At 43.0% G+C, this 22,774-nt stretch overlaps 1 protein-coding gene across 1 annotated transcript in view; it reads left to right on the top strand.

Moving 5' to 3' along the window:
- Nucleotides 1-22,774, top strand: part of CD109 (CD109 molecule) — a 115,542-nt gene that overhangs the window by 18,184 nt on the left and 74,584 nt on the right. The window contains 3 exon segments of the mRNA XM_032651319.1: nucleotides 1,878-1,906; nucleotides 8,706-8,936; nucleotides 15,209-15,334. Coding sequence (XP_032507210.1) covers nucleotides 1,878-1,906; nucleotides 8,706-8,936; nucleotides 15,209-15,334 — 386 coding nt within the window.

The raw sequence follows: 22,774 nt of genomic DNA, 5'->3' as shown, positions 1-22,774 counted from the left end.
CAGGTTAAACCCATCTCATATTAATATTTTGCTAAACCAAAAAAAGATCCGGGACAAATACTCAATCAGAATGCGGGGATAACAGTGTGACCCAGACCATTCTGGTGAGGGCTCGCCTGTCTAAAAGGCCTTTTGTGGTCTGGTCCAGCCTCATCTCTACTGCCTCTCCTGCCTCTGGTCGTGTCTCACACAGCTCTTCTCTTCAGTAGACTCCATGCCTTTGCACTTGTTGCTGCTCTGCCTGGAAACTGGTCCCCTCCATTCTCACCTGGCTCGTTTTTCCTTATCCTACAGCCCCAGACTGCATCATTTCCTCTAGGCGCCTCCCGTGGCCCCTCTGAAGTGCCCTCCCCCGCCCCTATTGCAGCCGTTCCGTGTGGACCTATATCTGTTCAATTGTTCTTCCTCCTTCACCTTTTCAAGACATTCTTTGTCCTGTGTCCTAATTATTGAAGAGCGCTGCTCCTTGCTTCCTAGGGTGATAGCTGTTAGATAAACTGATCTGTGCTGTGTGATCAGTGACTTGATGAGTTGCTTATCTGCTTCTGAGAACATACTTGTAGTTCACTGAGGCCCATTGGGGCAGTGGTCAAAGTGGGCTGCACACATCTGGGAGTCACAAGACCATTTATAAGGGAGTAGGTAGAAAATATACTAACTTTTATTTCCATTATTTTATTGAGAAAAACTAAGAAAGTCAGGTTTTCTAATATTTATATTTTGGTTGAGAAAGTGCGTGCATATAACTTTGTAAATCTAACCTGACATGGTACCATGCACCAAATATTCGTATTGATTGAGTACTCCATCATAAACATCTGAAGCCCACTGCCACAGAGGCACACTGACCTGCCAGTGGGTGACTCTTCAAGCTTTCTGGCAGTCTAATGACATATTTATCAAGTGTTTCCTACACGCCAGCCACGGTTCTGTACCCTTTACGGGGATTGGCTTACTTATTCCTTACAGCTACCTTGTGTGATTGCCTTCATTTTGTGGGTGAAAAAATTGAACCTGGAGAATCAGGTAACATGTTCAAGGACAGGGCTAGTATGTGGCTGATTTGGGATAGAACCTGTGTGGTCTGATTGCAGAGGCCACTTGCTTAACCCCCGCTCCATACTGTACCTGTCTGTTCCCATGGGGTGGGCACATGTGGCCTCCAGGAGGAGAGGGACCATGTCTGTCTCGTTCACTGTGGTACCCTTATAAGTGTTTCTTCAATGAATGAAGGAACCGAGGGCCTGTCACCACCTCTGAATTCATGTCCCTTAAATGGGAACTTTGAATAAGTACTCTTTTATTTTTAACTTGAAACATTTTTTCCCTTGCAATAAATAGAGTTGATGAGAAATTGACATGGGTTAAATTAGCAGTCTTTTTAAGGAACTTACATGAAAAATGTCTGCATCATTTTAATACCAATGGTCAGTTATGAGTCCCAGCTCACCCCTGATGTGACTAATGCCTTCCTCTTTTCCCTTTATCATGAGTGTATGAGAAATGAACATTAGAAATGAACCTCAGCTTCCCTCTGTGCACTGTATGGAGTGTCCCTCAAACAGGTACAGCCTTAAAAGGGTAACAAGGCAGTAGCAACTTACACATGGAAAAGAGAAGCAGAACGTAACTAATTTTGGGGGAGAGGTTTACCCACTGATCGCCTTTTAAGTCTTAATTCTTTGGCACAAGGATACGTAATAATCTCTCAGGTGTTCTGGGATTTAATAAAATTGTTTAGGTTTGGCTAAATAAGTTTGTGATTCTGTAAGTCTGATTCCCTCTACATCTGAAAGAGTATTAAGAGAGTCTTACGAGTTTTGTATTATATCACTGTATTTAAATTATGACTGTTTTCTTCCCCGTTTTCCTTTTAGGCTCTTTCAAGACACTTACTCTTCCACCCGTAAGTATTTATTAAAAAATTTGGTTTCAGAAATATACACTGCGTCCGTGAAATAAATGGATTAGTATTTTATTGGCTTTTATATTAATTTACATTCCTTGTGAGTTTGATGGAATTCAGTTCCACCTTCAGATTGTTTAAGAATAATATTACTTCAGGGAGCTTGGATATTAGCCTCTTCAAACTCACAGTGGAGATTTTCCTCTCGTAAAATGGAGAACTTCACTGAGGGAGACTGGCCTGGACTGTTAACATAGGTACCTGGGCGGGTTTGGTCCCGCTTCTGCCTTAACAAGCCTTCCAGTCTTGGGTGTGTACTTAATGCTCCATCCCAGTTTCTTTGTCCTGGAAAAGGGCAGTGCTTCACTGAGCTGAACTGTACCCTGAGGCAAAATAAAACAACAGTAATTGATACTGACCCTGTCTTTGTTTAAAATTTTGATCTTTTGTTTCATAATTTAATTTTTGCATCACGTTTGCTATTTAAAACTATTGAAAATATTCAAAAACTTTAACTGTTGATTACTGAGTTTTTTTGGCACGCTCTTAAATTTTGCAGTTGAGACAAGTGCCTGGCTCACCTCACCATGGTCCCGGTCCTGGAGGAGGGGATAAAGGTATAGTCTGTTTCATAGGGGTTACCTTGGAGGTGAAATGAGATGTGAACACGCTGTAGCATCTGCTACAGAAGTGGAAAGGGTTATTATTTTGTTGAGAGAGTCATAAAACCTGTTTATTAAATATTGTTTGTGAACTAGTCCTGTGTCTCATGGCTTTAATTTGGAAGTTTGTGCTTTTATTACTGTTTTGTTTTGGAGCTTCACACATTTAATATACAGTCGAATAGAACATAGCATCCACCAAGAGGACAATTTGGTGTACTTTTCTGGGACTAGATGACTGATGACTTTGACCTGACACTTATGTAAGGTTGACATTTCCCAATGAGCCAGGTTCCCCGTTAACTCTTGAAGGTTACTTATCAAGCACATTCAGAAACCACATTCATTTTGGGGTTCTTAGAGGATATAGTGCTCCCAAACTGTCCTTTATAAAAATTACTTACATTCTATAACTATTATGTTTCTTACCTATTTTTAAAAAATATTGATTTATTTACTTGGCTGCATTGGGTCCTAGCTGCAGCATGTGGGATCTTTTATTTATTTTTTATGTTTTAAAAAATTAACTGTGTTCTTCCAGTGTCTTTTTATTTTATGTTTTGATATTTATTTTATTTAATCTTTAAAAAATTTTCGGCTGCATTGGGTCTTAGTTGAGGCACGCGGGATCTTCACTGTGGCATGCAGGATCTTTTGTTGTGGCGCACAGGCTTCTCTCTAGTTGTGGCATGTGGGTTTTCTCTCTCTAGTTGTGGCACATGGGCTTAGTTGCCCCGTGGCATGTGGGATCCCTGACCAGGGATTGAACCTGCATCCCCTTCATTGGAAGGCGGATTCTTTACCACTGGACCACCAGGGAAGTCCCAGTGTGGGATCTTTTAGTTGCGGCATGTGGGATCTTTAGTTGTGGCATGTGGGATCTTTAGTTGTGGCATGTGGGATCTAGTTCCGTGACCAGGGATCAAACCCGGTCGCTTTGCATTGGGAGCGCGGAGTCTTAGCCACTGGACCACCAGGGAAGTCCCTGTTTCTTACTTATTATTATGTTTGTACTTACCTTACTAACAAATATACTGTTGTGATAATAGAAAGTGGGGTTGGGGGGAGGGAAGCCCTGAGCAGGCAGACGTGGGGAAAAAAACCCAATCTTAGTGACAATAAGATGTTAGGCTGCATTAATGTGACCTCAGACATTAGGTGCTGGCCCACCGGTGTCTGTGTCCATAACTCTGTTGAAAAAGTATTACAGTAAGAAGATTAAAATAAATCCTGTGTAATATAATTGTCTGATAGCAGAAGGGGTTGAGATTTCAGTTCAGGAATCACAGCTCAACGCATAATAACTGTCTGCTTTCCTCAAAGACGTCTGCAGTGGCATGGCCTGGAGTGTAGCAAGTCTGGAAGGGGCAGGCATGTGGGCGGACGAGGGCACTCTGGCTGATTCCCGTAATGTGCCTATAAGCTGTACTTGTCCCAATTAGCTACAAATTTGGCTACTATTAGCCTTAAAGTCTTAACCATGTGGAATACTAATCCCAACGTCTTATATTTGTCTTTAATATTATGCCATTTCTATTGTATGTAGATATAGCAATTATTTATTGAAAGATTTACCAGGAGTTATATTTAGGACTAGATCCCTTTTTAGTAAAACAAAATTTTAAAGGCTTAGTCATAAAGTGTCTGGGAAAATTTAATAACTCTTGGCAAAAATAGAAGGTTCTGCATTTTTACGAGTGTTCAATTAAAATAGACCCATCTTTCCAGGTTCTCTAGCATTCTGATGCTTGTAGATGTAATATTTTAAATTATTTTTTAACGTCCTCCTGAAGTTTTGCTATAAAATATGAATATATTGGCTGCATTAAAACAAATATGTTTTTAATATCTGACTAGCTCATTGTTTCTGTTTTTGATACAGTAAAATCAGCCTTCAATAAGAAGTAAATAAAAAACAGAATTTACACTTAACATAAAGATTATTGATTGTACAAAACATGCTAGAAAAAGTTTCTTTTTATTCTCTTTGTAAGTAAATCCAACTTAAAACGAGGGAGTGGTTTTTAAAATTAGCATGCCTAAAAATTTTTTTTAAATTTTATATTGGAATATAGTTGATTTACAATGCTGTGTTAGTTTTAGGTGTACAGCAAAGTGAATCAGTTATACATATACATATATCTATTCTTTTTTAGATTCTTTTCCCATATAGGTTATTACAGAATATTGAGTATAGTTCCCTGTCCTATACAGTAGGTCCTTGTTGATTGTCCATTTTATGTATAGTAGTGTATATATGTTAATCCAAACCTCCTAATAAAATTAGAATGCTTTTAAAGTTTAATTACTAATATATTTTAAAATAGCAACTATCATCTTAAATTTCTCAGTTTTATTTTGAAAGTTATTTGAAATTACCATTACTTTTGGTAACTGGAGTTATTAGTGAAATAAGGTAGGCTATTGTGTTGTTTGTTTCCTTAAGACAGTTGATCTTTCAGAGAAGATGGTTTTAGACGGCCCGGATTAGAATAAGGAATCCATTTATTGTCCATCAAGAACCTTTCTGAACATGCCTCTATCATCTACCCGGAGAGTTTGCGTTTATGTATACACAAAATAGACTTAGCCTAACTGAGAATCAACCGTGCTCAACTCAGATGCTCGTTGATATTTTGTTGATCTAAGCCCTGGGTATCGTGTACCCCCAGACTCTTATTCTGCTGCTGGACAGTGTCTGTATATGGGAACTACATCTTTTCCCAGCCCCGTGACCTCAGTTCAACACGTAGGATCCAAAACCTCTGTGGCTAAATAATTGGTTCTTGTGTAAGACATAAGGAAGTCTCTCGTTAGGGAACCCCTTTATTACTAATTCTGGGAATCCTTTTTGGTAATTGTGTCCCCCAAGAAGGTGGAAAGCAATTTACCAGCAGAGATTCAGGAGCTTATATTACCTTCTGGGTCCTCTCCACTGTGGGAAGCAGGTTACAACCCACCGCAGGTCTGGCACAGAGAGAATCTTTCATAAAGGTTGCTTAACATCCCCAGTATTTTCTCCAGTCTCCTTCTCATTATGTCCCTCTACTGTTCCCAATGGATGACCAAGGTCTCTACTGACAGCCAGAGTCCATGGTGACACGCTAAGCTGTGCGGCGATGCCTCATCGTTCATGGGGGCGCACCAGGTCCACTCTGACAAGTCCATATCGTCACCCTAGACTTTCCAGCTCTAGAACTAGCACCGAGGCTCTGAGGATCCCAAATCACCTAAATTTTACATTGGGAGAGGTGGGGTTTCTGACAGGGGAGTGTTGAAAACGAGAATTAGGGTAAGTGAAAGGAGCAGAAAGATAGTACCATCTCCTCTTGTGTCAACTCCCTGAAGGAGGATGGAGTGGGGGACAGAGTAAAATGTTTTGGACACTTTTGTGTTAATTCTAATTTTCTAACTCTTTGACCTCCTCGTGGTTAATAGGTCTCTTTAGTTTCAGACCTCTGCATCATTAATTTGACGTCAGTCTTAAATCTACTCTCTGTTCTGGGGCCTCTGTGCCACTAAAAATGATCCAACGATATCCAAATCGTAGAGAGAAATTCCATCTGATATATTTTTTAAGCACGAACTGTTTATAAGTCTGTGCTGTATACAAGCAAATGATATGCTGGTTCCTGGCATATATATTTTCCTGCTTGCGGTATTAAGGACTCTGTTTAAAAGAATCTGAGGACTGAAGCATCGTTTGAGAGAATAGAATATAAGGATGCAAGTTCCAGGCTAGATTCTCAGCCCTCTAGGGCGTACATCTTTGGTTCATGTTGAATCCCAAGCACCTAGAGCAACCTGGAGCCCGAAGGTGCTCAGTGAATGTTTATTTATTAAAGGAAAGCAAACATCAGTACTAGAGGTCATTTGAAGGTGAGTTACTGATTGTTTCTCCTAACAGTTTACTATGAAAGTATCAAATGTCCAAAACACCTGAAAGAGTTTCATAGGGAACACTCCTATAACCACCGCTTAGAATCTGCTGTTAACATTTTCCCACACTTGCCCCATCACATACTTATGCATCTACTCATCTCTCCGTCCATTTATTGATCTTATTTTTAAAATGTATTTCCAAGCAAATCGCAAACACCAGTATTCTTCTCCCTATTTCCTGCTGGCCACTGTATCGGTGGTTTGTTACGTTTCCTTCATATTCTTATCCATGTTGCTGGCTTTTTGGTGGCTGCTATTTCTGGGAAATCTCCTTGGAGCTCTCTGTGGACAACTCTTATTTGCAAAAAAAGGAGGCAGAACATTAGTTTCAGAATCTCAGGTTTATGAGTATGAAAATGAACTAAAATTCAGGTGTGCTAGTGATCGATCCTTGTGGAACCTGTTATCCCCAAACTCTGGCGTGAAGCAACCACCAACTTTTATTATTTCCCACAGTTTCTGTGGGTCAGGAATTTGCGAGCCATGTCGTCGAGCAGTTCTGAGCTGCCGAAGGCTTCACCAGGCCTGGGGGTCCTCAGTGAGGTTGCTCTTTACGTGGCTGGCAGGTGGGTGGTGGCTATTGGCTTCTGTTCCTCCCACTGCGGGCCTCTCACAGGCCTCTTGAGTGTCCTTATCACATGGCAGCTGACTTCCCCCCAGAGCGAGGAATCCAAGAAAGAGAGAACCAGGCAGAAGCTATCCTGTTAATGACACAGTCTCATTCTACTCTTGAGAGGTGAGTCACTGGGAAATTAGGCTCTACCTTTTTTTTTCTTTTTAAATTAATTTTTATTGGAGTATAGTTGCTTTACAATGTTGTGTTAGTTTCTACTGTACAGCAGAGTGACTCAGCTGTACATATACATATATCCTCTTTCTTCGATTTCCTTCCCATTTAGGTCACCATAGAGCACTGAGTAGGGTTTCCTGTGCTATACAGTAGGTTCTCATTGGTTATCTATTTTATACGTAGTATCAATAGTGTATATATGTCAATCCCCATCTCCCAATTCATCCCACCTCCGCCCTTTCCCCCTTGGGATCCACACATTTGTTCTCTACATCTGTCTCTATTTCTGCTTTGTAAATCAGATCGTCTATACCAATTTTTTCAGATTCCACACGTATGTGTGAATATACAATATTTGTTTTTCTCTTTCTGACTTACTTCACTCTTTATGACAGTCTCTAGGTCCATGCACATCTCTACAAATGACCCAATTTTTTTTACTTTTTATGGCTGAGTAATATTCCATTGTATATACGTGCCACATCTTCTTTATCCATTCGTCTGTCGCTGGGCATTTAGGTTGCTTCTATGACCTGGCTATAGTAAATAGTGCTGCAATGAACATTGGGGTGCGTGTGTCTTTGTGAATCGTGGTTTTCTCTGGGTATATGCCCAGGAGAGGGGCTCTGACTTTTGAAGGGAGGAGGGTCAGAGAAATTTTGGACATATTTTAAAACCATCACATGAAGGCTCTTGTGAGAGTAGTATATAGTTCATCCCGGGTTTGAATCTCAGCCAGTGACCTGGAGCAACTTCCTTTACTCTTCCAAGCCCCAGGTTCCTGGTGTGTAAGCTGGTATTAGTTAAGAGCACCCACCGGAAGGATTGTTGTGAGGTAGAATGACACGGTGTGCGTAGGCTGAGTGTGGCTTCTGGTCTGTTCATGCTAGAAGGGAGGATTTCCACTAGTGACAGAAACAGTAAAACAACGGTGCCATCAAACTTATCGGGACTGTGACACGATGCACAAGATGCAGGAAGAGAGTGCATCCTAGAACAGGTGAGAGGTCCTGGAGAGGGTATGGCAAGAAAGCAAAGCCTGTGCAAATGTGCCTTTCACCCGAGGCACGGAGGAGAAGGGTATTGTGACCCACAGTGACTGTCAGTGCGGAAGAGTTTGTGCTTGGGATAGGAAGTGACAAGGTGACTGCTGACAGAGCTGTGGGACGTGGTTCCTGCAGTCCAGGAACCCTGTGGTTTAACTGGAGAGCAAACTCCAGGATGTCGAAAAAGAGAAAACAAATTGTTTAATTTTGGTGGTTAGGAAGAGGGATGCATTTTTCAACGTCGCGATTACTTTTGATAATCCTATGTATCTAAAATTTCAATTCTCACTTACAGTTACAAACATTTTTGAGGTAAAACAATGAGACTTTGATACATCTGATGTCTTTTTTTCCCCCAGCTACCTCTGAACAGTGGTGATGAGATTTATGAGCTCCGTGTCACTGGACGTGCCCAGGATGAGATTTTATTCTCGAATAGTACGCGCTTATCATTTGAGACCAAGAGAATGACTGTCTTCATTCAAACAGACAAGCCCCTGTATAAACCAAAGCAAGAAGTGAAGTTTCGTGTTGTTACACTCTTCTCAGATTTTAAGCCTTACAAAACCTCTCTAAACATTCTAATTAAGGTGAGTGCCAGACAGAAATAAAGCTGGGGGTTCAAAACCATCTCACTGAAGCTCTCTTGGAAGTTCTGCTCACATTGTTGGTACTGGGATGTCTTAGGATTCACGTGGCTAAGCTTCCCTCCCAAAGTGGGATGGTTTCTCTAGGAAGGGGGATGGTACAGCACTGGGTTAACGGCTTAGGCTCCAGAGTCAAGCCTGCTTGGGTTCCGGTCCTGGCTTCTTCATTGATTAATTCATTTGTCAAACATTTATTAAGCTTCTGTGTCCTCGATACAGAAGGTGAGTCCCTGCTTAAATCGACTTTTCATTCCAGTGGGTAGTGGACAGACAATAAATAAACATACAGATATATAAAAAAAGAGTGTGTTTGTGTGTGTGTGTGTGTGTGAGAGAGAGAGAGAGAGAGAGAGTGTTTGTATTTGCTGTTTTCTATAGGGTTGTTAGAGAAGTCCTATTTGAACAGAGACCTATAGGAAATAAAAGAATGAGCCTCCACAAACAGAGGGAATAGCATATGCAAAGGCCCTGAGGTGGGAACTTGTTAGGTGCATTGGGGGGAACTGTTGCCCAGGAAGTGAGGGGACAGATATTAGGGAGATAAGATCAGGTATAGGTAGGTCAGCTGGATGAGGGGCTATACAGGATTTTCTCGGCTCTGATATGGACTTTGGATTTTACTGTGAGTGAAATGAAAATTCACTGGAGAATTCTGAGGAGAGGCATGATGTGATCTGAGTTAACATTTTAAAAGGATCACTCTCTGCTCTAAGAAGAATAGGTGCTAGCTCTGTGACCTTGAGGAAATTAATCAACCTCTCTGAGCCTCGGTTTCCTTATTTGTAAAATGTGTAAAAATAATAATACCTTGTAAAGGTTTTTGTGAGGATTATGTGATATGATTCAAGTAAAGCATTTAGAACTGTGCCTGGCACATAGAACATGCTCACTAAACATTAGCTATTGTTGTACTAGGAGCCCCTCTGGCAGGAAATCTTTTGGCGTCCTCTGCCTGAGTACTCTGGGCTCTGGAGGCAGCACGGTTGGCAGACTGAGTGCTTCCAGTGAGGGCCAAGCTGGAGGCAACTGACATCCGGCTGGACCTGGTTTTCTACGTTTAAGCTGAGGAGAGTATTAGACCTTTGACCAATGACATAGAAATAGGGTGACCAGTTTGCTGGGACTCTTTTGATTTTAGTACTGGAAAATCCCCTCAGTCCCAGGACATTGGTTGGCATGGACATACATACACTACCAAATGTGAAATAGATAGCTGGTGGGAAGCAGCCACATAGCACAGGGAGATCAGCTCGGTGCTTTGTGACCACCTAGAGGGGTGGGATAGGGAGGGTGGGAGGGAGACGCGAGAGGGAGGAGATATGTGTATGTATGTATATGTATAGTTGATTCACTTTGTTATACAGCAGAAACTAACCCATTGTAAAGCAATTATACTCCAATAAAGGTGTTAAAAACAAAAAAGAAGATGTGGCACAGGAAAAAAAAAATGTTCTGAGGAATAACAGAATGGAAGGCAAATTTAGGCTTTTTAGTTCAGTATCTTCCTATTCTTAGTTTTTGTTGTTGTTATGAGCTAAACAAACACACAAACAAAAATCAAGCAAACGTGTGTACATATAACTTCAAGCCAAGATGCGTTTATAGCAAATATCACGTTGGTTGGCATGTTTCTTGAATGGAACTGGTATTATTTCAGAGTCAGCAGCTCTGTGAACGTCTGCCTTTGCTGTGTTGGAATAAAGCAGGTCGCCATAGTGAATAGCATTTCTAAATTCATGTAACTCTCTGAGCAGTTTAGGGATGCCATTCATACGGTCCTTCAACATTTATCCACAAATACTGAGAACTTACTAGACGCTATGTGTAAATGGAGGATTTAGAAGTGACTGTCTGCCTGTGTCTGGTTGTTTACAGTCGATCTGCCTCTTTCTGTCTCAGGCGAATAAAGATCAGCCCTGGATCAATTGTCTGTTGTAAGCGTTAACCCAGAACGAACCCTGCTGATTGTGATTTGTGGATTCTTTGGGTTCCTCTCTCCGATTTTGGACTTCGCCTGTCACATTTGGCTTTCCCAGAAGTGCACATTTGGCTTTCCCAGAAGTGCACAGAGAGCCCTTCCTCTTGCTGTTTCTGGTCCCGAGGGATCCCGCTGGCATGGCGGCTGGGTGGTCCCCTTGGCCAGGGCAGGAGAGTTCTACTCGGAACCCGCTGTGTTTGGGACCAGTGAGTGAATGCACATGTGGGTGCCGTACTCACCACAGTACTCGTGGGTCAGAGCGTTGATGTGAATGCCCACACCCTGTACTCCTCCATCTGAAAAGAGCCCTTTGGGCCAGGGTTCACCAGACTGTGATGTTTTCTTTTTCTACATCTTTCAGTATGGGACAGGTGGTTTCTTAGAAAAACTTCCCAGAGAAAAGTGGGACTGTAGTGTAACGAGAGCCCCTGACTTGGACGAAATTGTACTCTCTAGCACAGCACCACCTGCAGGCAAGTGTGGAGAAGGCACCTGGGAACAGCACCACCTGCAGGCAAGTGTGGAGAAGGCATCTGGGAACTACAGGAGGCCCGCTTTTTGGGGCCCATCTTGCCCAGCCAAGAATGACTGACTGTAGGATGTGGCTAAAATATTGATCATCACAGCATGTTCAGACATGTTCAGTGTTTTTTTTTTTGGATCATTGGGTGTTTTCCCTGACCCAGTAACTGACCTTCTCAGGAAGCAAAGGGGCTTCAGGGACTTTTTTATGGTGGAATAAACCTCTTCCCCTAATTCTGGCTTTCTGCAGCCAGTCTGTCCTTAAACTACGGAAGTAAGTGTCTCCAACGTGTGATGTCAGCTGGCACGCTGTTTTCTACCCTGGCTGCCCTTCCTGAGAAGTTGTTGCTCCTGGTATAGGTGAGTGATCTTGTGGGCACAGCTGCTAGCTTGGGGTCTGCCCTGTGCCTGTGCTCTGACACTTTGGCCTGGAGCAGTGGTGGCACCTCATTTAAGCGATTTGATGTCTTTAATTCTACATGCTAGGCACACACCTTGTGCATAATCCAGGACTCTGGGGACTGGCAGAAATATTTGCCTTCTCCAGCCAGGGAGTTTATTGCTTGAGGTGGCTGACACAGGCACCTGATGGAGAGCCCAGGCTGTGCAGAGGTGACTCAAAGAGCACGAGGGGCCACTTTCCCAGTGTCTCCAGCCACGTGGCTGTTCAGGCTGTGACAGGGGCACTGTTCATATCATACTTGGCTGTCCTGTGTGCATCCCAGTAGCAGGTGACCACATGCAAATGCTGGGCTCTGCTGTGATGCCACCATGCGTCACCTGTTCAGATCCTCATGTGCTCTGTAAGGACTTCTGGCATTTCTACATTCTCTGTCTCTTCCTTGTGGGTGATATGCCCAGGTCCAAGACAGGCTTGGGAAACGAGGGATTTATCTCATTCACTCCCAGCCCTGCATATCCTCCAGGTCATCGAAGACTTCAGTTTGGATTTCCTTTGTTTGTAGAGTTGTGGGAGAAATGTGTACCTTCACCAAAATAATACATCGGTGGACTATGTACATTTCTCTCCCTACATTTTAAGTGACGCTGGGAATTATTATTATCATTTTTTATTTTTGTCAGCGTGATGGAAGAAAAATGGCCTTTCATTGTTTTCATTTGCATTCCCTTAATTCTTAGACAGCATATATTTATTAGCTCTTTGTATTTCTTCATTTGTTTTTGATCCTTTGAGCTCCGTAGCCATCCCAGTCTTGACAGGGGCAGGAGAGCCAGCTCTGACTGCACTGCCTGCCCCAGGGCTTGCCAAGGATGGTGACCCGCTTATTCTTGACCCGCTTGTGGTCTTTGGTTTTTTTAAAAAATTATTTATTTATTTTTGGCTGCGTTGGGTCTTAGTTGCTGCATGTGGGCTTTCTCTAGTTGAGGCGAGCCGGGGCTACTCTTTGTTGCGGCGCGCGGGCTTCTCATTGCGGTGGCTTCTCTTGTTGCAGAGCACGGGCTCTAGGTGCATGGGCTCAGTAGTTGTGGCTTTCAGGTTCAGTAGTTGTGGCTCACGGACTCTAGAGCGCAGGCTCAGTAGTTGTGGTGCACAGGCTTAGTTGCTCCGCGGCATGTGGGATCTTCCCGGACCAGGGATTGAACCCGTGTGGCCTGCATTGGCAGGCGGATTCTTAACCCCTGCGCCACCAGGGTAGCCCCCTGGTCTTTGGTTTTAACAATTTGTTTCTGCCTTCCTAGACCACTTCCTACTCAGTTCTCAGCATTGTACTTACCCCGACTTACACAGTCTCCCCCGCTTGCGGAGGGAGGTTTCCTCTGACTTCTAATAACCAGGCCAACCCACTACCTTGAGTCAGAGGGTAGAGATTAGGAATCAGGGATGGTGGTGGGATGAACTGGGAGCCTGGGATTGACATGTATACACTAATATGTATAAAATGGGTAACTGGGCTTCCCTGGTGGCGCAGTGGTTGAGAGTCCGTCTGCCGATGCAGGGGACGCGGGTTCGTGCCCCGGTCCGGGAAGATCCCACATGCCGCGGAGCGGCTGGGCCCATGAGCCATGGCCACTGAGCCATGGCCGCTGAGCCTGCGCGTCCGGAGCCTGTGCTCCGCAACGGGAGAGGCCACAGCAGTGAGAGGCCCGCGTACCACAAAAAAAAAAAAAAAAAAAAAATGGGTAACTAATAAGAACCTGCTGTATAAAAAAATAAATAAAATAAAATTCAAAAAAAAAGAATCAGGGAAAAAATTTGATCCCAGAGTTCATAATCCAGGGAACAAAGAAACACCAAAACCAAAAAGTAACAGTGGGGCTTCCCTGGTGGTGCAGTGGCTGAGAATCTGCCTGCCGATGCAGGGGACACGGGTTCGTGCCCCGGTCCGGGAGGCTCCCCCCTGCCGCGGAGCAGCTGCGCCTGTGAGCCATGGCCACTAAGCCTGCGCGTTCGGAGCCTGTGCTCTGCAACTGGAGAGTCCACAGAGGTGAGAGGCCCGCGTACTGCAAAAAAAAAAGTAGCAATGACAAAAACCACCAAAAAACCCAGATAACAAATGATAACCTTAAACAGTAGTACATGTTAGGGGGGAAACAACGGGCGTATTGGGGTTTCTCTAGGGAGTGGCCACTCCTGCCTCTTGGAGGCATGTGTAGAAGGCAGGAAGTTGGAGTTTATTTCACCATCTGGACAAGGAAGGAAGGGTCTTCCATGCAGCAATGGTAGAGGCCTAGGTGCATGGGCGTTTGGGGCGAACTGCAAACAAGTCTGTCTGTTTGGAGGAAGATGTGCGTAGAAACGTAGATGGGGTCAGCTGACTAAGTCTTGTAAACTACGCAGAGGAGTGTAGACCTCATTCTGCTGGCAAACAGAAGTCATCGTCACCTGGTGGTCTGATATACTGGTCATAGCGAGTGTTTACTCATTGCTTGTAATTTGCCAGGAACGGTGTCTGGTGCTTCAGCCACTTTGCCTCAACCACAGGTTTGCGTTTGGCAGTGGGGAAGATGTGTTGGCGGGGGCAAGACTGGAGGAGAGAGGCTAGTTGCGATAGTTAGAAAATGGTGGCTGGACGTGAGATGTTAGAGGGACAGAGTTGACAGGGCTGGGATGGGATTGGATGGAGGCAGCGTGCTCTGGGAGAGCCTGGGAAGACTCAGGTGTTCTTCATGCATCCCCTTGGTTAAGCACCCCCGTGACACAACTTTTGTTGAGTCAAAAGACACGTGGGTTTGAATCCCGAGCTCCATCGTGTGTTGGTGCTGTGACATTGGACCAGCTGTTTGTGGTTGAGGGCTTACCTACCCCCTCTGGGCGCCCGTTTCCTCAGCTGTAATGGGAGGCTAATCCTGTGCTGTAGGGGAATCATAGTGACTGAGTGACGTGTGAGTGGTGGTGATACGGCAGAGTGCCTTTGACACAGGGACCTGTTATCCCTACAGCGGGGTTTTCTCTCAGCAGCACCACCCGCAGCAGCGTAGGTTTGGTGAGGTACACGTTGTAGTGTTTCACGTAGCAGGAAGTACGTCCCAAGATTTAAAAGGTGGAGCAGAGTAAAGATGGTCTCAGGAGAATATGAGAGAAGTAATTTTTATTCATCGTCTTTGGTAGTAGAGAGCTGACATTTTCCAAGAACTCCCTCTGTCCCACACTTTGCATGCGCCTGGGAGTACTGCAGGGCTGTATTCGTAACCAGGTTGGATCCACATCAGACGGGGGGTTTTACGTCGTTAACACGCATGGTTTTCGTTGTAGGATCCCAAGTCAAATTTGATCCAACAGTGGTTGTCAGAACAAAGTGACCTTGGAGTCGTTTCCAAAACTTTCCAGTTATCTTCCCATCCAATGCTTGGTGACTGGTCCATCCAAGTTCAAGTGAATGTGAGTATAAATACATTTTGAGGGGGAATGTTAAAATGTTTTAAATAGGTCCGGTGGGGAAAATATCTCTGAAGTCATTTATTTAGTGAACAGAAAAACATTAATCTGAGTATCTAGATAATTTAAGTGGTTTTATTTTTAATTTACTTTTGTTAGCAATGGGTTAGCCTGTGTTATAACATGTTAGAGTTTTAATCGTTGTCTTTTTCTATAATGTAACGTTTGAAGGTTAAGACATTTCACATTTTAGTATAAAGCTGATTAAATATTTATTGTACTTAGTTATTGTACACATTGAGTATTTTAAAACTAAGTAATGAGTACATAGCAATTATTTGGCAAATCTTATGTCTCAGAGTAATGACTTCTGATGAGAGATTGGTCTAACCTACTTTATCTTTGTTTTAAAAACTCTAGTGACCTTCAGGTCTTTAATCCATTTTGAGTTTATTTTCGTATATGGTGTTAGGGAGTGTTCTAATTTCATAAGGCCAGACACTATAAAACTCTTAGAGGAAAACATAGGCAGGAAACTCTATGACATAAATCACAGCAAGATGCTTTTTGACCCACCTCCTAGAGTAATGGAAATAAAACCAAAAATAAACAAATGGGACCTAGTGAAACTTAAAAGCTTTTGCACAGCAAAGGAAACCATAAACAAGATGAAAACACAACCCTCAAAATGGGAGAAAATATTTGCAAACAAATCAACGGACAGAGGATTAATCTCCCAAATATACAAGCGGCTCATGCAGCCAACAAACACATGAAAAGAATGCTCAACATCGCTAATCATTAGAGAAATGCAAATCAAAACCACAATGAGGTATCACCTCACGCTGGTCAGAATGGCCATCATCAAAAAATCTACAAACAATAAATGCTGGAGAGGGTGTGGAAAAAAGGGAAGCCTCTTGCACTGTTGGTGGGAATGTAAATTGATACAGCCACTATGGAGAACAGTATGGAGGTTCCTTAAAAAACTACAAATAGAACTACCATATGATCCAGCAATCCCAATACTGGGCATATACCCTGAGAAAACCATAATTCAAAAAGAGTCATGTACCACAATGTTCATTGCAGCTCTATGTACAATAGCCAGGACATGGAAGCAACCTAAGTGTCCATTGACAGATGAATGGATAAAGAAGATGTGGCATATATATACAATGGAATATTACTCAGCCATAAAAAGAAATGAAATTGAGTTATTTGTAGTGAGATGGATGGACCTAGAGACTGTCATAAAGAGTGAAGTAAGTCAGAAAGAGAAAAACAAATACCATATGCTAACACATATATATGGAATCTAAAAAAAAAAAAAGGTTCTGACGAACCTAGGGGCAGGACAGGGATAAAGACACAGATGTAGAGAATGGACTTGAGGACATGGGGAGGGGGAAGGGTAAGCTGGGACAAAGTGAGAGTAGCATGGACATATATACACTACCAAATGTAAAATAGATAGCTAGTGGGAAGCAGCCGCATAGCACAGGGAGATCAGCTTGGTGCTTTGTGACCACCTGGAGGGGTGGGATAGGGAGGGTGGGAGGGAGACGCAGGGGGAAAGAGATATGGGGATGTATGTATATGTATAGCTGATTCACTTTGTTATAAAGTAGAAACTAACACACCAGTGTAAAGCAATTACACTCCAATAAAGATGTTAAAAGCAAAAGCAAAAACAAAAACAAAAGTCTAGTGACCGTAACAGCTACATCAGTCTTCTGCTCCCCTATGCTTCGTTCTGCCCAGCTCCCCCGCTTACTTCTTGTATTTGCTGCCAACTCCCATGGCTCCGAGGTCTAACAGGGCAGGGGCACTAGAACGCCCTCCGTGTCTCTGCCTCGGGTTTTCTCTGGTGCATCACTCTGTGGTCTTTGAAGATTCATTGAATATTTCTAATTTTTTTTGGAATTTATTAAAATGTATATACATGAGAGCTTTAAAAATTCTGTTAGAACAGGGCTTCTCACTTTTGACATTACGGTAAAAAATTCTTTGTTGCGGGGCTGTCCTGTGCACTGTGGGACGTTTAGCAGCATCTCTGACCTTAACCCACTAAATGCCAGTAGCAGCTGTCCCCTCCCTCCAAGTCGTGACAACCAGAGATGTCTCCAGATGTCACCAAATGTCCCCTTCGAAAAATGTCCTCTCCTTCCTCCTTCGAGAGCCACTTAGTCATTCATTAGCGGGTGGCCTGAGGTAAGATAAAAGTACCAAGTACCTAATAAATTAAAACTTAAAAATTTTTCCTTTAGTTAGCATTTTCGGGGGCCACATTTTAAAAGCAGAACTAGGTCCCCTTAGCACATGTTTTTTGAGCGTCTGCGTGAAGACGAGGATCACGCTGGGCTCGTGGAGAGTTTGTGCCACAGAGGAAGTGAGACAGCGTACAAGGAGTTATGGGGGCTGAGAGCGGGGGTGATGAACGCCGGGGGGACCAGACATTGGAGCTTGTAGAAAAGGCGGACAGAGTAGGTGCTTGTGAGACGTAGGAGAGAGGAGGGTTTGTGTCGAGGCAGGGAAGGTGGAGGAGAGCCCCGGGGTCTGGGGACTGGGGAGAACGGAGGGATTGGAGCACGTCGAGGATGCTGGGAGGTGAAAATTAGGAGGCATGTTGTGAGTTTTAAGGAGTTAGGATTTTATTCTCTGTTCCCACGTTTTGGTTTCATTATCATTTCCCCAGGAATCAACTGTTTGTCCATCCATCCATCTATCCATTCATCCATCCACCCGTCCATCCATCCATCTAGCATCCTCCATCAAATATGTGTTGAGGGCTTATAGTGCGGTGATAGGATACCAGGAAGCTTAACATCTGATCTCTGTCTTCAAAGACTATTGTGGGGAGATGACAATTATGACAAAGTTAAGTGACGCAAGGGTGACAGAAGAACACGAGGTGGTGCAATAGCAGAGGACTTGTGAGGCGCTCAGTCAGTGAGGCCTGTCAGGTGCCTCCAAGGAGCGAGTCTCTCTCAGGCCGCCTGGGGATAAAGATGGTCTGTTGTCAGCATGAGCGCCTGTGCTTTGGGGCCAGCGGCTTCCTCTGTCCTTGTGGTCGGCCCCATTCCCTTCGCTTCTGTCCAGCCCCTAGGGTGTTCTCTGGTCCAGATCTGGACTGAGCGCACTGGCTTAGCCTAATAACCATGTCCTCAGAGTACTACAAGCAAGCCTCTGCATGGGTGGCTGGCAGCCTGCAGATGGGTCACTGGGTCAGATGTCCATCGCTGGCCCATTCCGAGGCCACTTCTACACAGTGACCAGGTCTCAGCCTTGTGGGTAACAGCCTCTCTGGGCTTCCTTTGTTCGGTGAGTGGTACACAGAATATGTACCAGGGGAGAGAGGAGACTAGAATAGTGGAGAAAGGCTGGGAGATGTGAGACTGCAGGGTGAAAAAATTACCGGATTTCTCATGTAGTAGTTTGTGGACTTGACCTGTCCGATTGCTTTAATAGGAAAAAAAGATAAATGCTCTTAAGGAAATTCAAGTGCTTGAAAAATTAAAAAAAAAAATCACAAAATCTGGTCGTTGCCCACCTCTTTGGCCTTGTTAAGGGCCACCCTTACCCTTGAACTCTATGCTTTAGATGTATTAGTACTTAAGTTTCTTAAACTCACCAGTCCGTCCTGTCCCAGAGCCTTCCACGCAGGCTGCTCCCTCTGCATGGAACCCTGTTTTTCTAGCTCCTTGCTTTTGTCCTCAGGCATTATCTTCGATGGCCTAGCGCCTCTGGACGTTAGCGTAGCACACTGTGCTTCTCTTGGTCCATTGCTGTCGCTTGATTGGCAGGACCTGATACACAGAGTCCGTATGAGGTCTGTAGGCAGAGTCTTGTTCCCCCGTGTCTTGGAGACTTAGCGCGGTTCTTTGCACAAGGTAGAAGTCAGTACTTGTTAAATGAATGCGTGAAGGCTATACCATAGTCATTGGTCTTGAACTAAATATAATGTCCCCTTTTCCACATTCTATAAACATCTTTATCTTTTTGAAGACAGGCATATTGATCAGGAACCTATTAGTGGTGATATCATGGTTTTTCCTTCCAGCTTTACTGAGATATAATTGACAAATAAAATTGTAAGATATTTAAAGTGTACAATGTGATGATTTAATATACGTATACATTGTCAAAGGAGCCCCCCTAGGTGATACAATGTGAAGGCACACAACTAAGGGAAAATAAGCCCCGTTATTAAAAAAAAAAAAAAAAAAAAAAAAAAAGAGAGACTCCTCCAATGGCCACCAGAGGTCAGTATAGTCAAAGAAATGTTATGACAAGCAGCCTGGATCCAGCCTTGGTCTCTGGTTTATCTTTCCTTGACTCTCGCACAGCATTCAAGGACTCTATATTGTTTATTATTAAACTCTTTTCCTTTTAGCTGTGAATAATTAGTATGGAGGAAATATATTTATCATTTAAACTATCCACCATTATAGACCATATTTTTATTTTCCCAAGGCAGTGACCATGCTTAGTATAAATTTTAGGGAGGGGAAAATAATTATTTTCAGGAGACTGTTTTGAAATCCCATTTTGTCTCTAGAAAAAATATGGCCTGATTTTAGTATTACTACTGAAGGACAATGTATACAGGACTTACCAGGGCTTTGATTTGTAGTGACATGCAGGTAATCAGAGTGGCATTATTATAAAGCAAGTCTTGATGATGATTATTTTTAAGCCCTCTTAAAGTTAGTAAAATTTAGTAAGAACTCTGACTTTTTGGTGTGCTATTTATGCATATACTTGTGTATTTACTAAGGATTAGCTCGCTGTCACCTGGCAGACTGTATAATCTTGGTATTATGAGCCATAAGATTAATTTTTTTTTAATTCTATGACTTTAATTTTTTTTTTTTAGAGCTGCATCTCTTTTTTTTAAATTGAAGTGTAGTTGATTTACAATGCTGTGTTTGTTTCAGGTGTCAGCATAGTGATTCAGTTATGTATACGTATATATCCATTTTTCAGATTCTTTTCCATTATAGGCTATTACAAAATATTGAATGTATTTCCCTGTGCTATATAGTAGATCCTTGTTGTTTATCTATTTTATATATAGTAGTGTGTATCTGTTAATCATGAACTCCTAATTTATCCCCCCCCCCATTTTCCCCTTTGGTAACAATAAGTTTGCTTTCTATGTCTGTGAATCTGTAAGAAGATTAATTTTTAAAAGAACTTTTTGTTTAAGGTAGATTCACAGAAAGTGCAGAGAGGTCCTGGATACCCTTTATGCAGTGGACCCAATTATTTTATCTTATTATTGTACAACCTCAAAGGCAGCCACTTGATACTCATGTGATGTGTGTGTAGTCCTGTACGATGCTTACTTGTCAGTGACATAGAGGAGATCTGTAACTCACTGGACTCCAACTGCTGGCGACAGCACACTGGGTACCAAGGTGGAGCCTGAAATGAGTACTGAGGCGCTGGGTGGAGTAAGAAAAGGAGAAATGAGCAGCAAATGGAATTATTTTGCCTCAAGGGTGCCTTTCCCATTCAGTACAAAGCTGTAGCTACACTTCTGCTTTTTTCCTCTTGCTTGAGTTTGGTGCCCAAGAAAGCTGGTCATGTTGCATGTCTTTGAAGACCTCAATTCTTTGCACTTTCAGTAGCAACAGAGAGGGTTAAATGAGTGATTTTTGTTTGTTTTTAAAGAGAGCATGCTTCTAGTTCGTACTTTTCTACTAAGGAAACCAGTTTGTCCCTTGTACAGCATAATGTATTTGGTGCAAATGGTGAAACTTCTTAGGGTGTGCATGTTCTTGTGGTATAGGATGCCTGCACCAGGCTCCTTCCACCTGGAGCCCTGTGTCACAGACAATATAGTCTGTGTCTTGGTTGTTGGTTAGATTCACTCTTCCCAAGTCCTCTCACTATGAGTAATTATCGGGTATAGAACAACTTCAGTTCTTTGGATGTTTAGCTCCAGTCTTGATGGGTACCAGAATATTTGTGATTCTTTCTAATGAGGGAAGGGATTCAGGAAAATGCTATCTTCTGGGGAGATTCTGGTTTCTCCATCCTCACTCTCGGTAGATAATCTCCCTTTCTACTTTGTAAAGAAAACACATGGCATCAGATAGGAGTTTCTTTAAATTTCTCTGCCACATTTACAGATCTACCTTGTCTGCCACCCATCTCATGCCTTATCCTTTTCTTTTACAGAAAAGATGTAATTCTTCATATCTAAGACCAAAACCTTGATCTCTTCATCGGGCTTTCTTATCCTGCTTTATCAAAAACCTTACAGTCTCCCAATGACCACGCTGGAAACCTCAAAATCTCAAAACGATATACTGAAGCATATTAAAAATTTTTGAGTTTATTTGAGGAGAAATCGATTGGGAATTGGCCAGTTGCCAAACTGGAAGTAGTTGGAGAGTCCCCTCAGACAAGAGGTGGAGAGACTTTATAGAGAAAAGGTGGAAGCAAAGAAAGGAAATCATAGATGACCATAGCTTAAAGCCTAGGTGACTGTTTCTGATTGGTTGTCCTTAGCATTTTGATTTCATAACCGTGAGGCATTCACAGGCTTAGATCCTGGTTTGTTTACGTAGGGCACCCACGGCATGAGAGCCCCATCAGTCCAATGGCCTCCTTACTTAATTAACTTAAACCATGGGTCACTTGACAAATGGCTGTGCCTCCTCAGGGTAGTCTGAAGGTTATTTCAATTTCTTGCAGGAGATGCTATACAATAACTGAGGCTAATCTGATGAGCCTCCGGTACCAGAACCAGCCCGGGGACAAAATTCAATGCGTTCATTCATTAATACATACATTCATTCAATAAACCTTGAAAGCATGCTGAATTAGGTGCTGTGCCCCCAATGAACTCATAGTCTGTTTCCGGTGATGGGCACAAAGCAGATAATTATAGTATACTGTGCTTAAGTAAAGTGATAGAGTTTATACACAGGGGTATTATGGGAGAGAGGGGCTCTAACCCAGCACGGGGAGAGGCGATCAAGAAAAGGTCCCTGGTGGAGGCTGAACCCAGATAAAGGAGTTCAGGATGTTCTGTAGAACATTCAGGTAGAGGTGTCCGGAAGGTGGATTTGAGTCTGAATCTCCCAGCTTGAGGGATGGCCAGAGAGATAAAGGTTTAGGAGTGTTTAGCGTGGAGATGACAGTTAACACCATGAGCGTTGATGAGCTCACTTATCAAGAGCATTGGGTTCAGGATGAGAAGGGCCAACACTTCTGGATCAGAAAAGAAAGGACCGTTAACGCAACAGTCAGAAAGATAAGAGTACCAGGAGAACAGAAGATGTGACAGTGTTTACAGAGTGAATGAAGGGGAGGAGACTAACCAGAGAGATGGAAAGTCTAGAATTGTCAGGGATGGCTGGTAATGTAGGAGGCAGGACGGGAGAATTTTATTTCAAATGTAAACTAAGGTAACTACTTGTTTGTTAA

Source organism: Phocoena sinus, chromosome 12 (assembly GCF_008692025.1).
Source record: "Phocoena sinus isolate mPhoSin1 chromosome 12, mPhoSin1.pri, whole genome shotgun sequence".
NCBI classification, from domain to species: Eukaryota; Metazoa; Chordata; class Mammalia; order Artiodactyla; family Phocoenidae; genus Phocoena; species Phocoena sinus.
The sequence above is the reverse complement of the archived record's forward strand: the minus strand, read 5'-3'. Positions and strand labels throughout refer to the sequence as shown.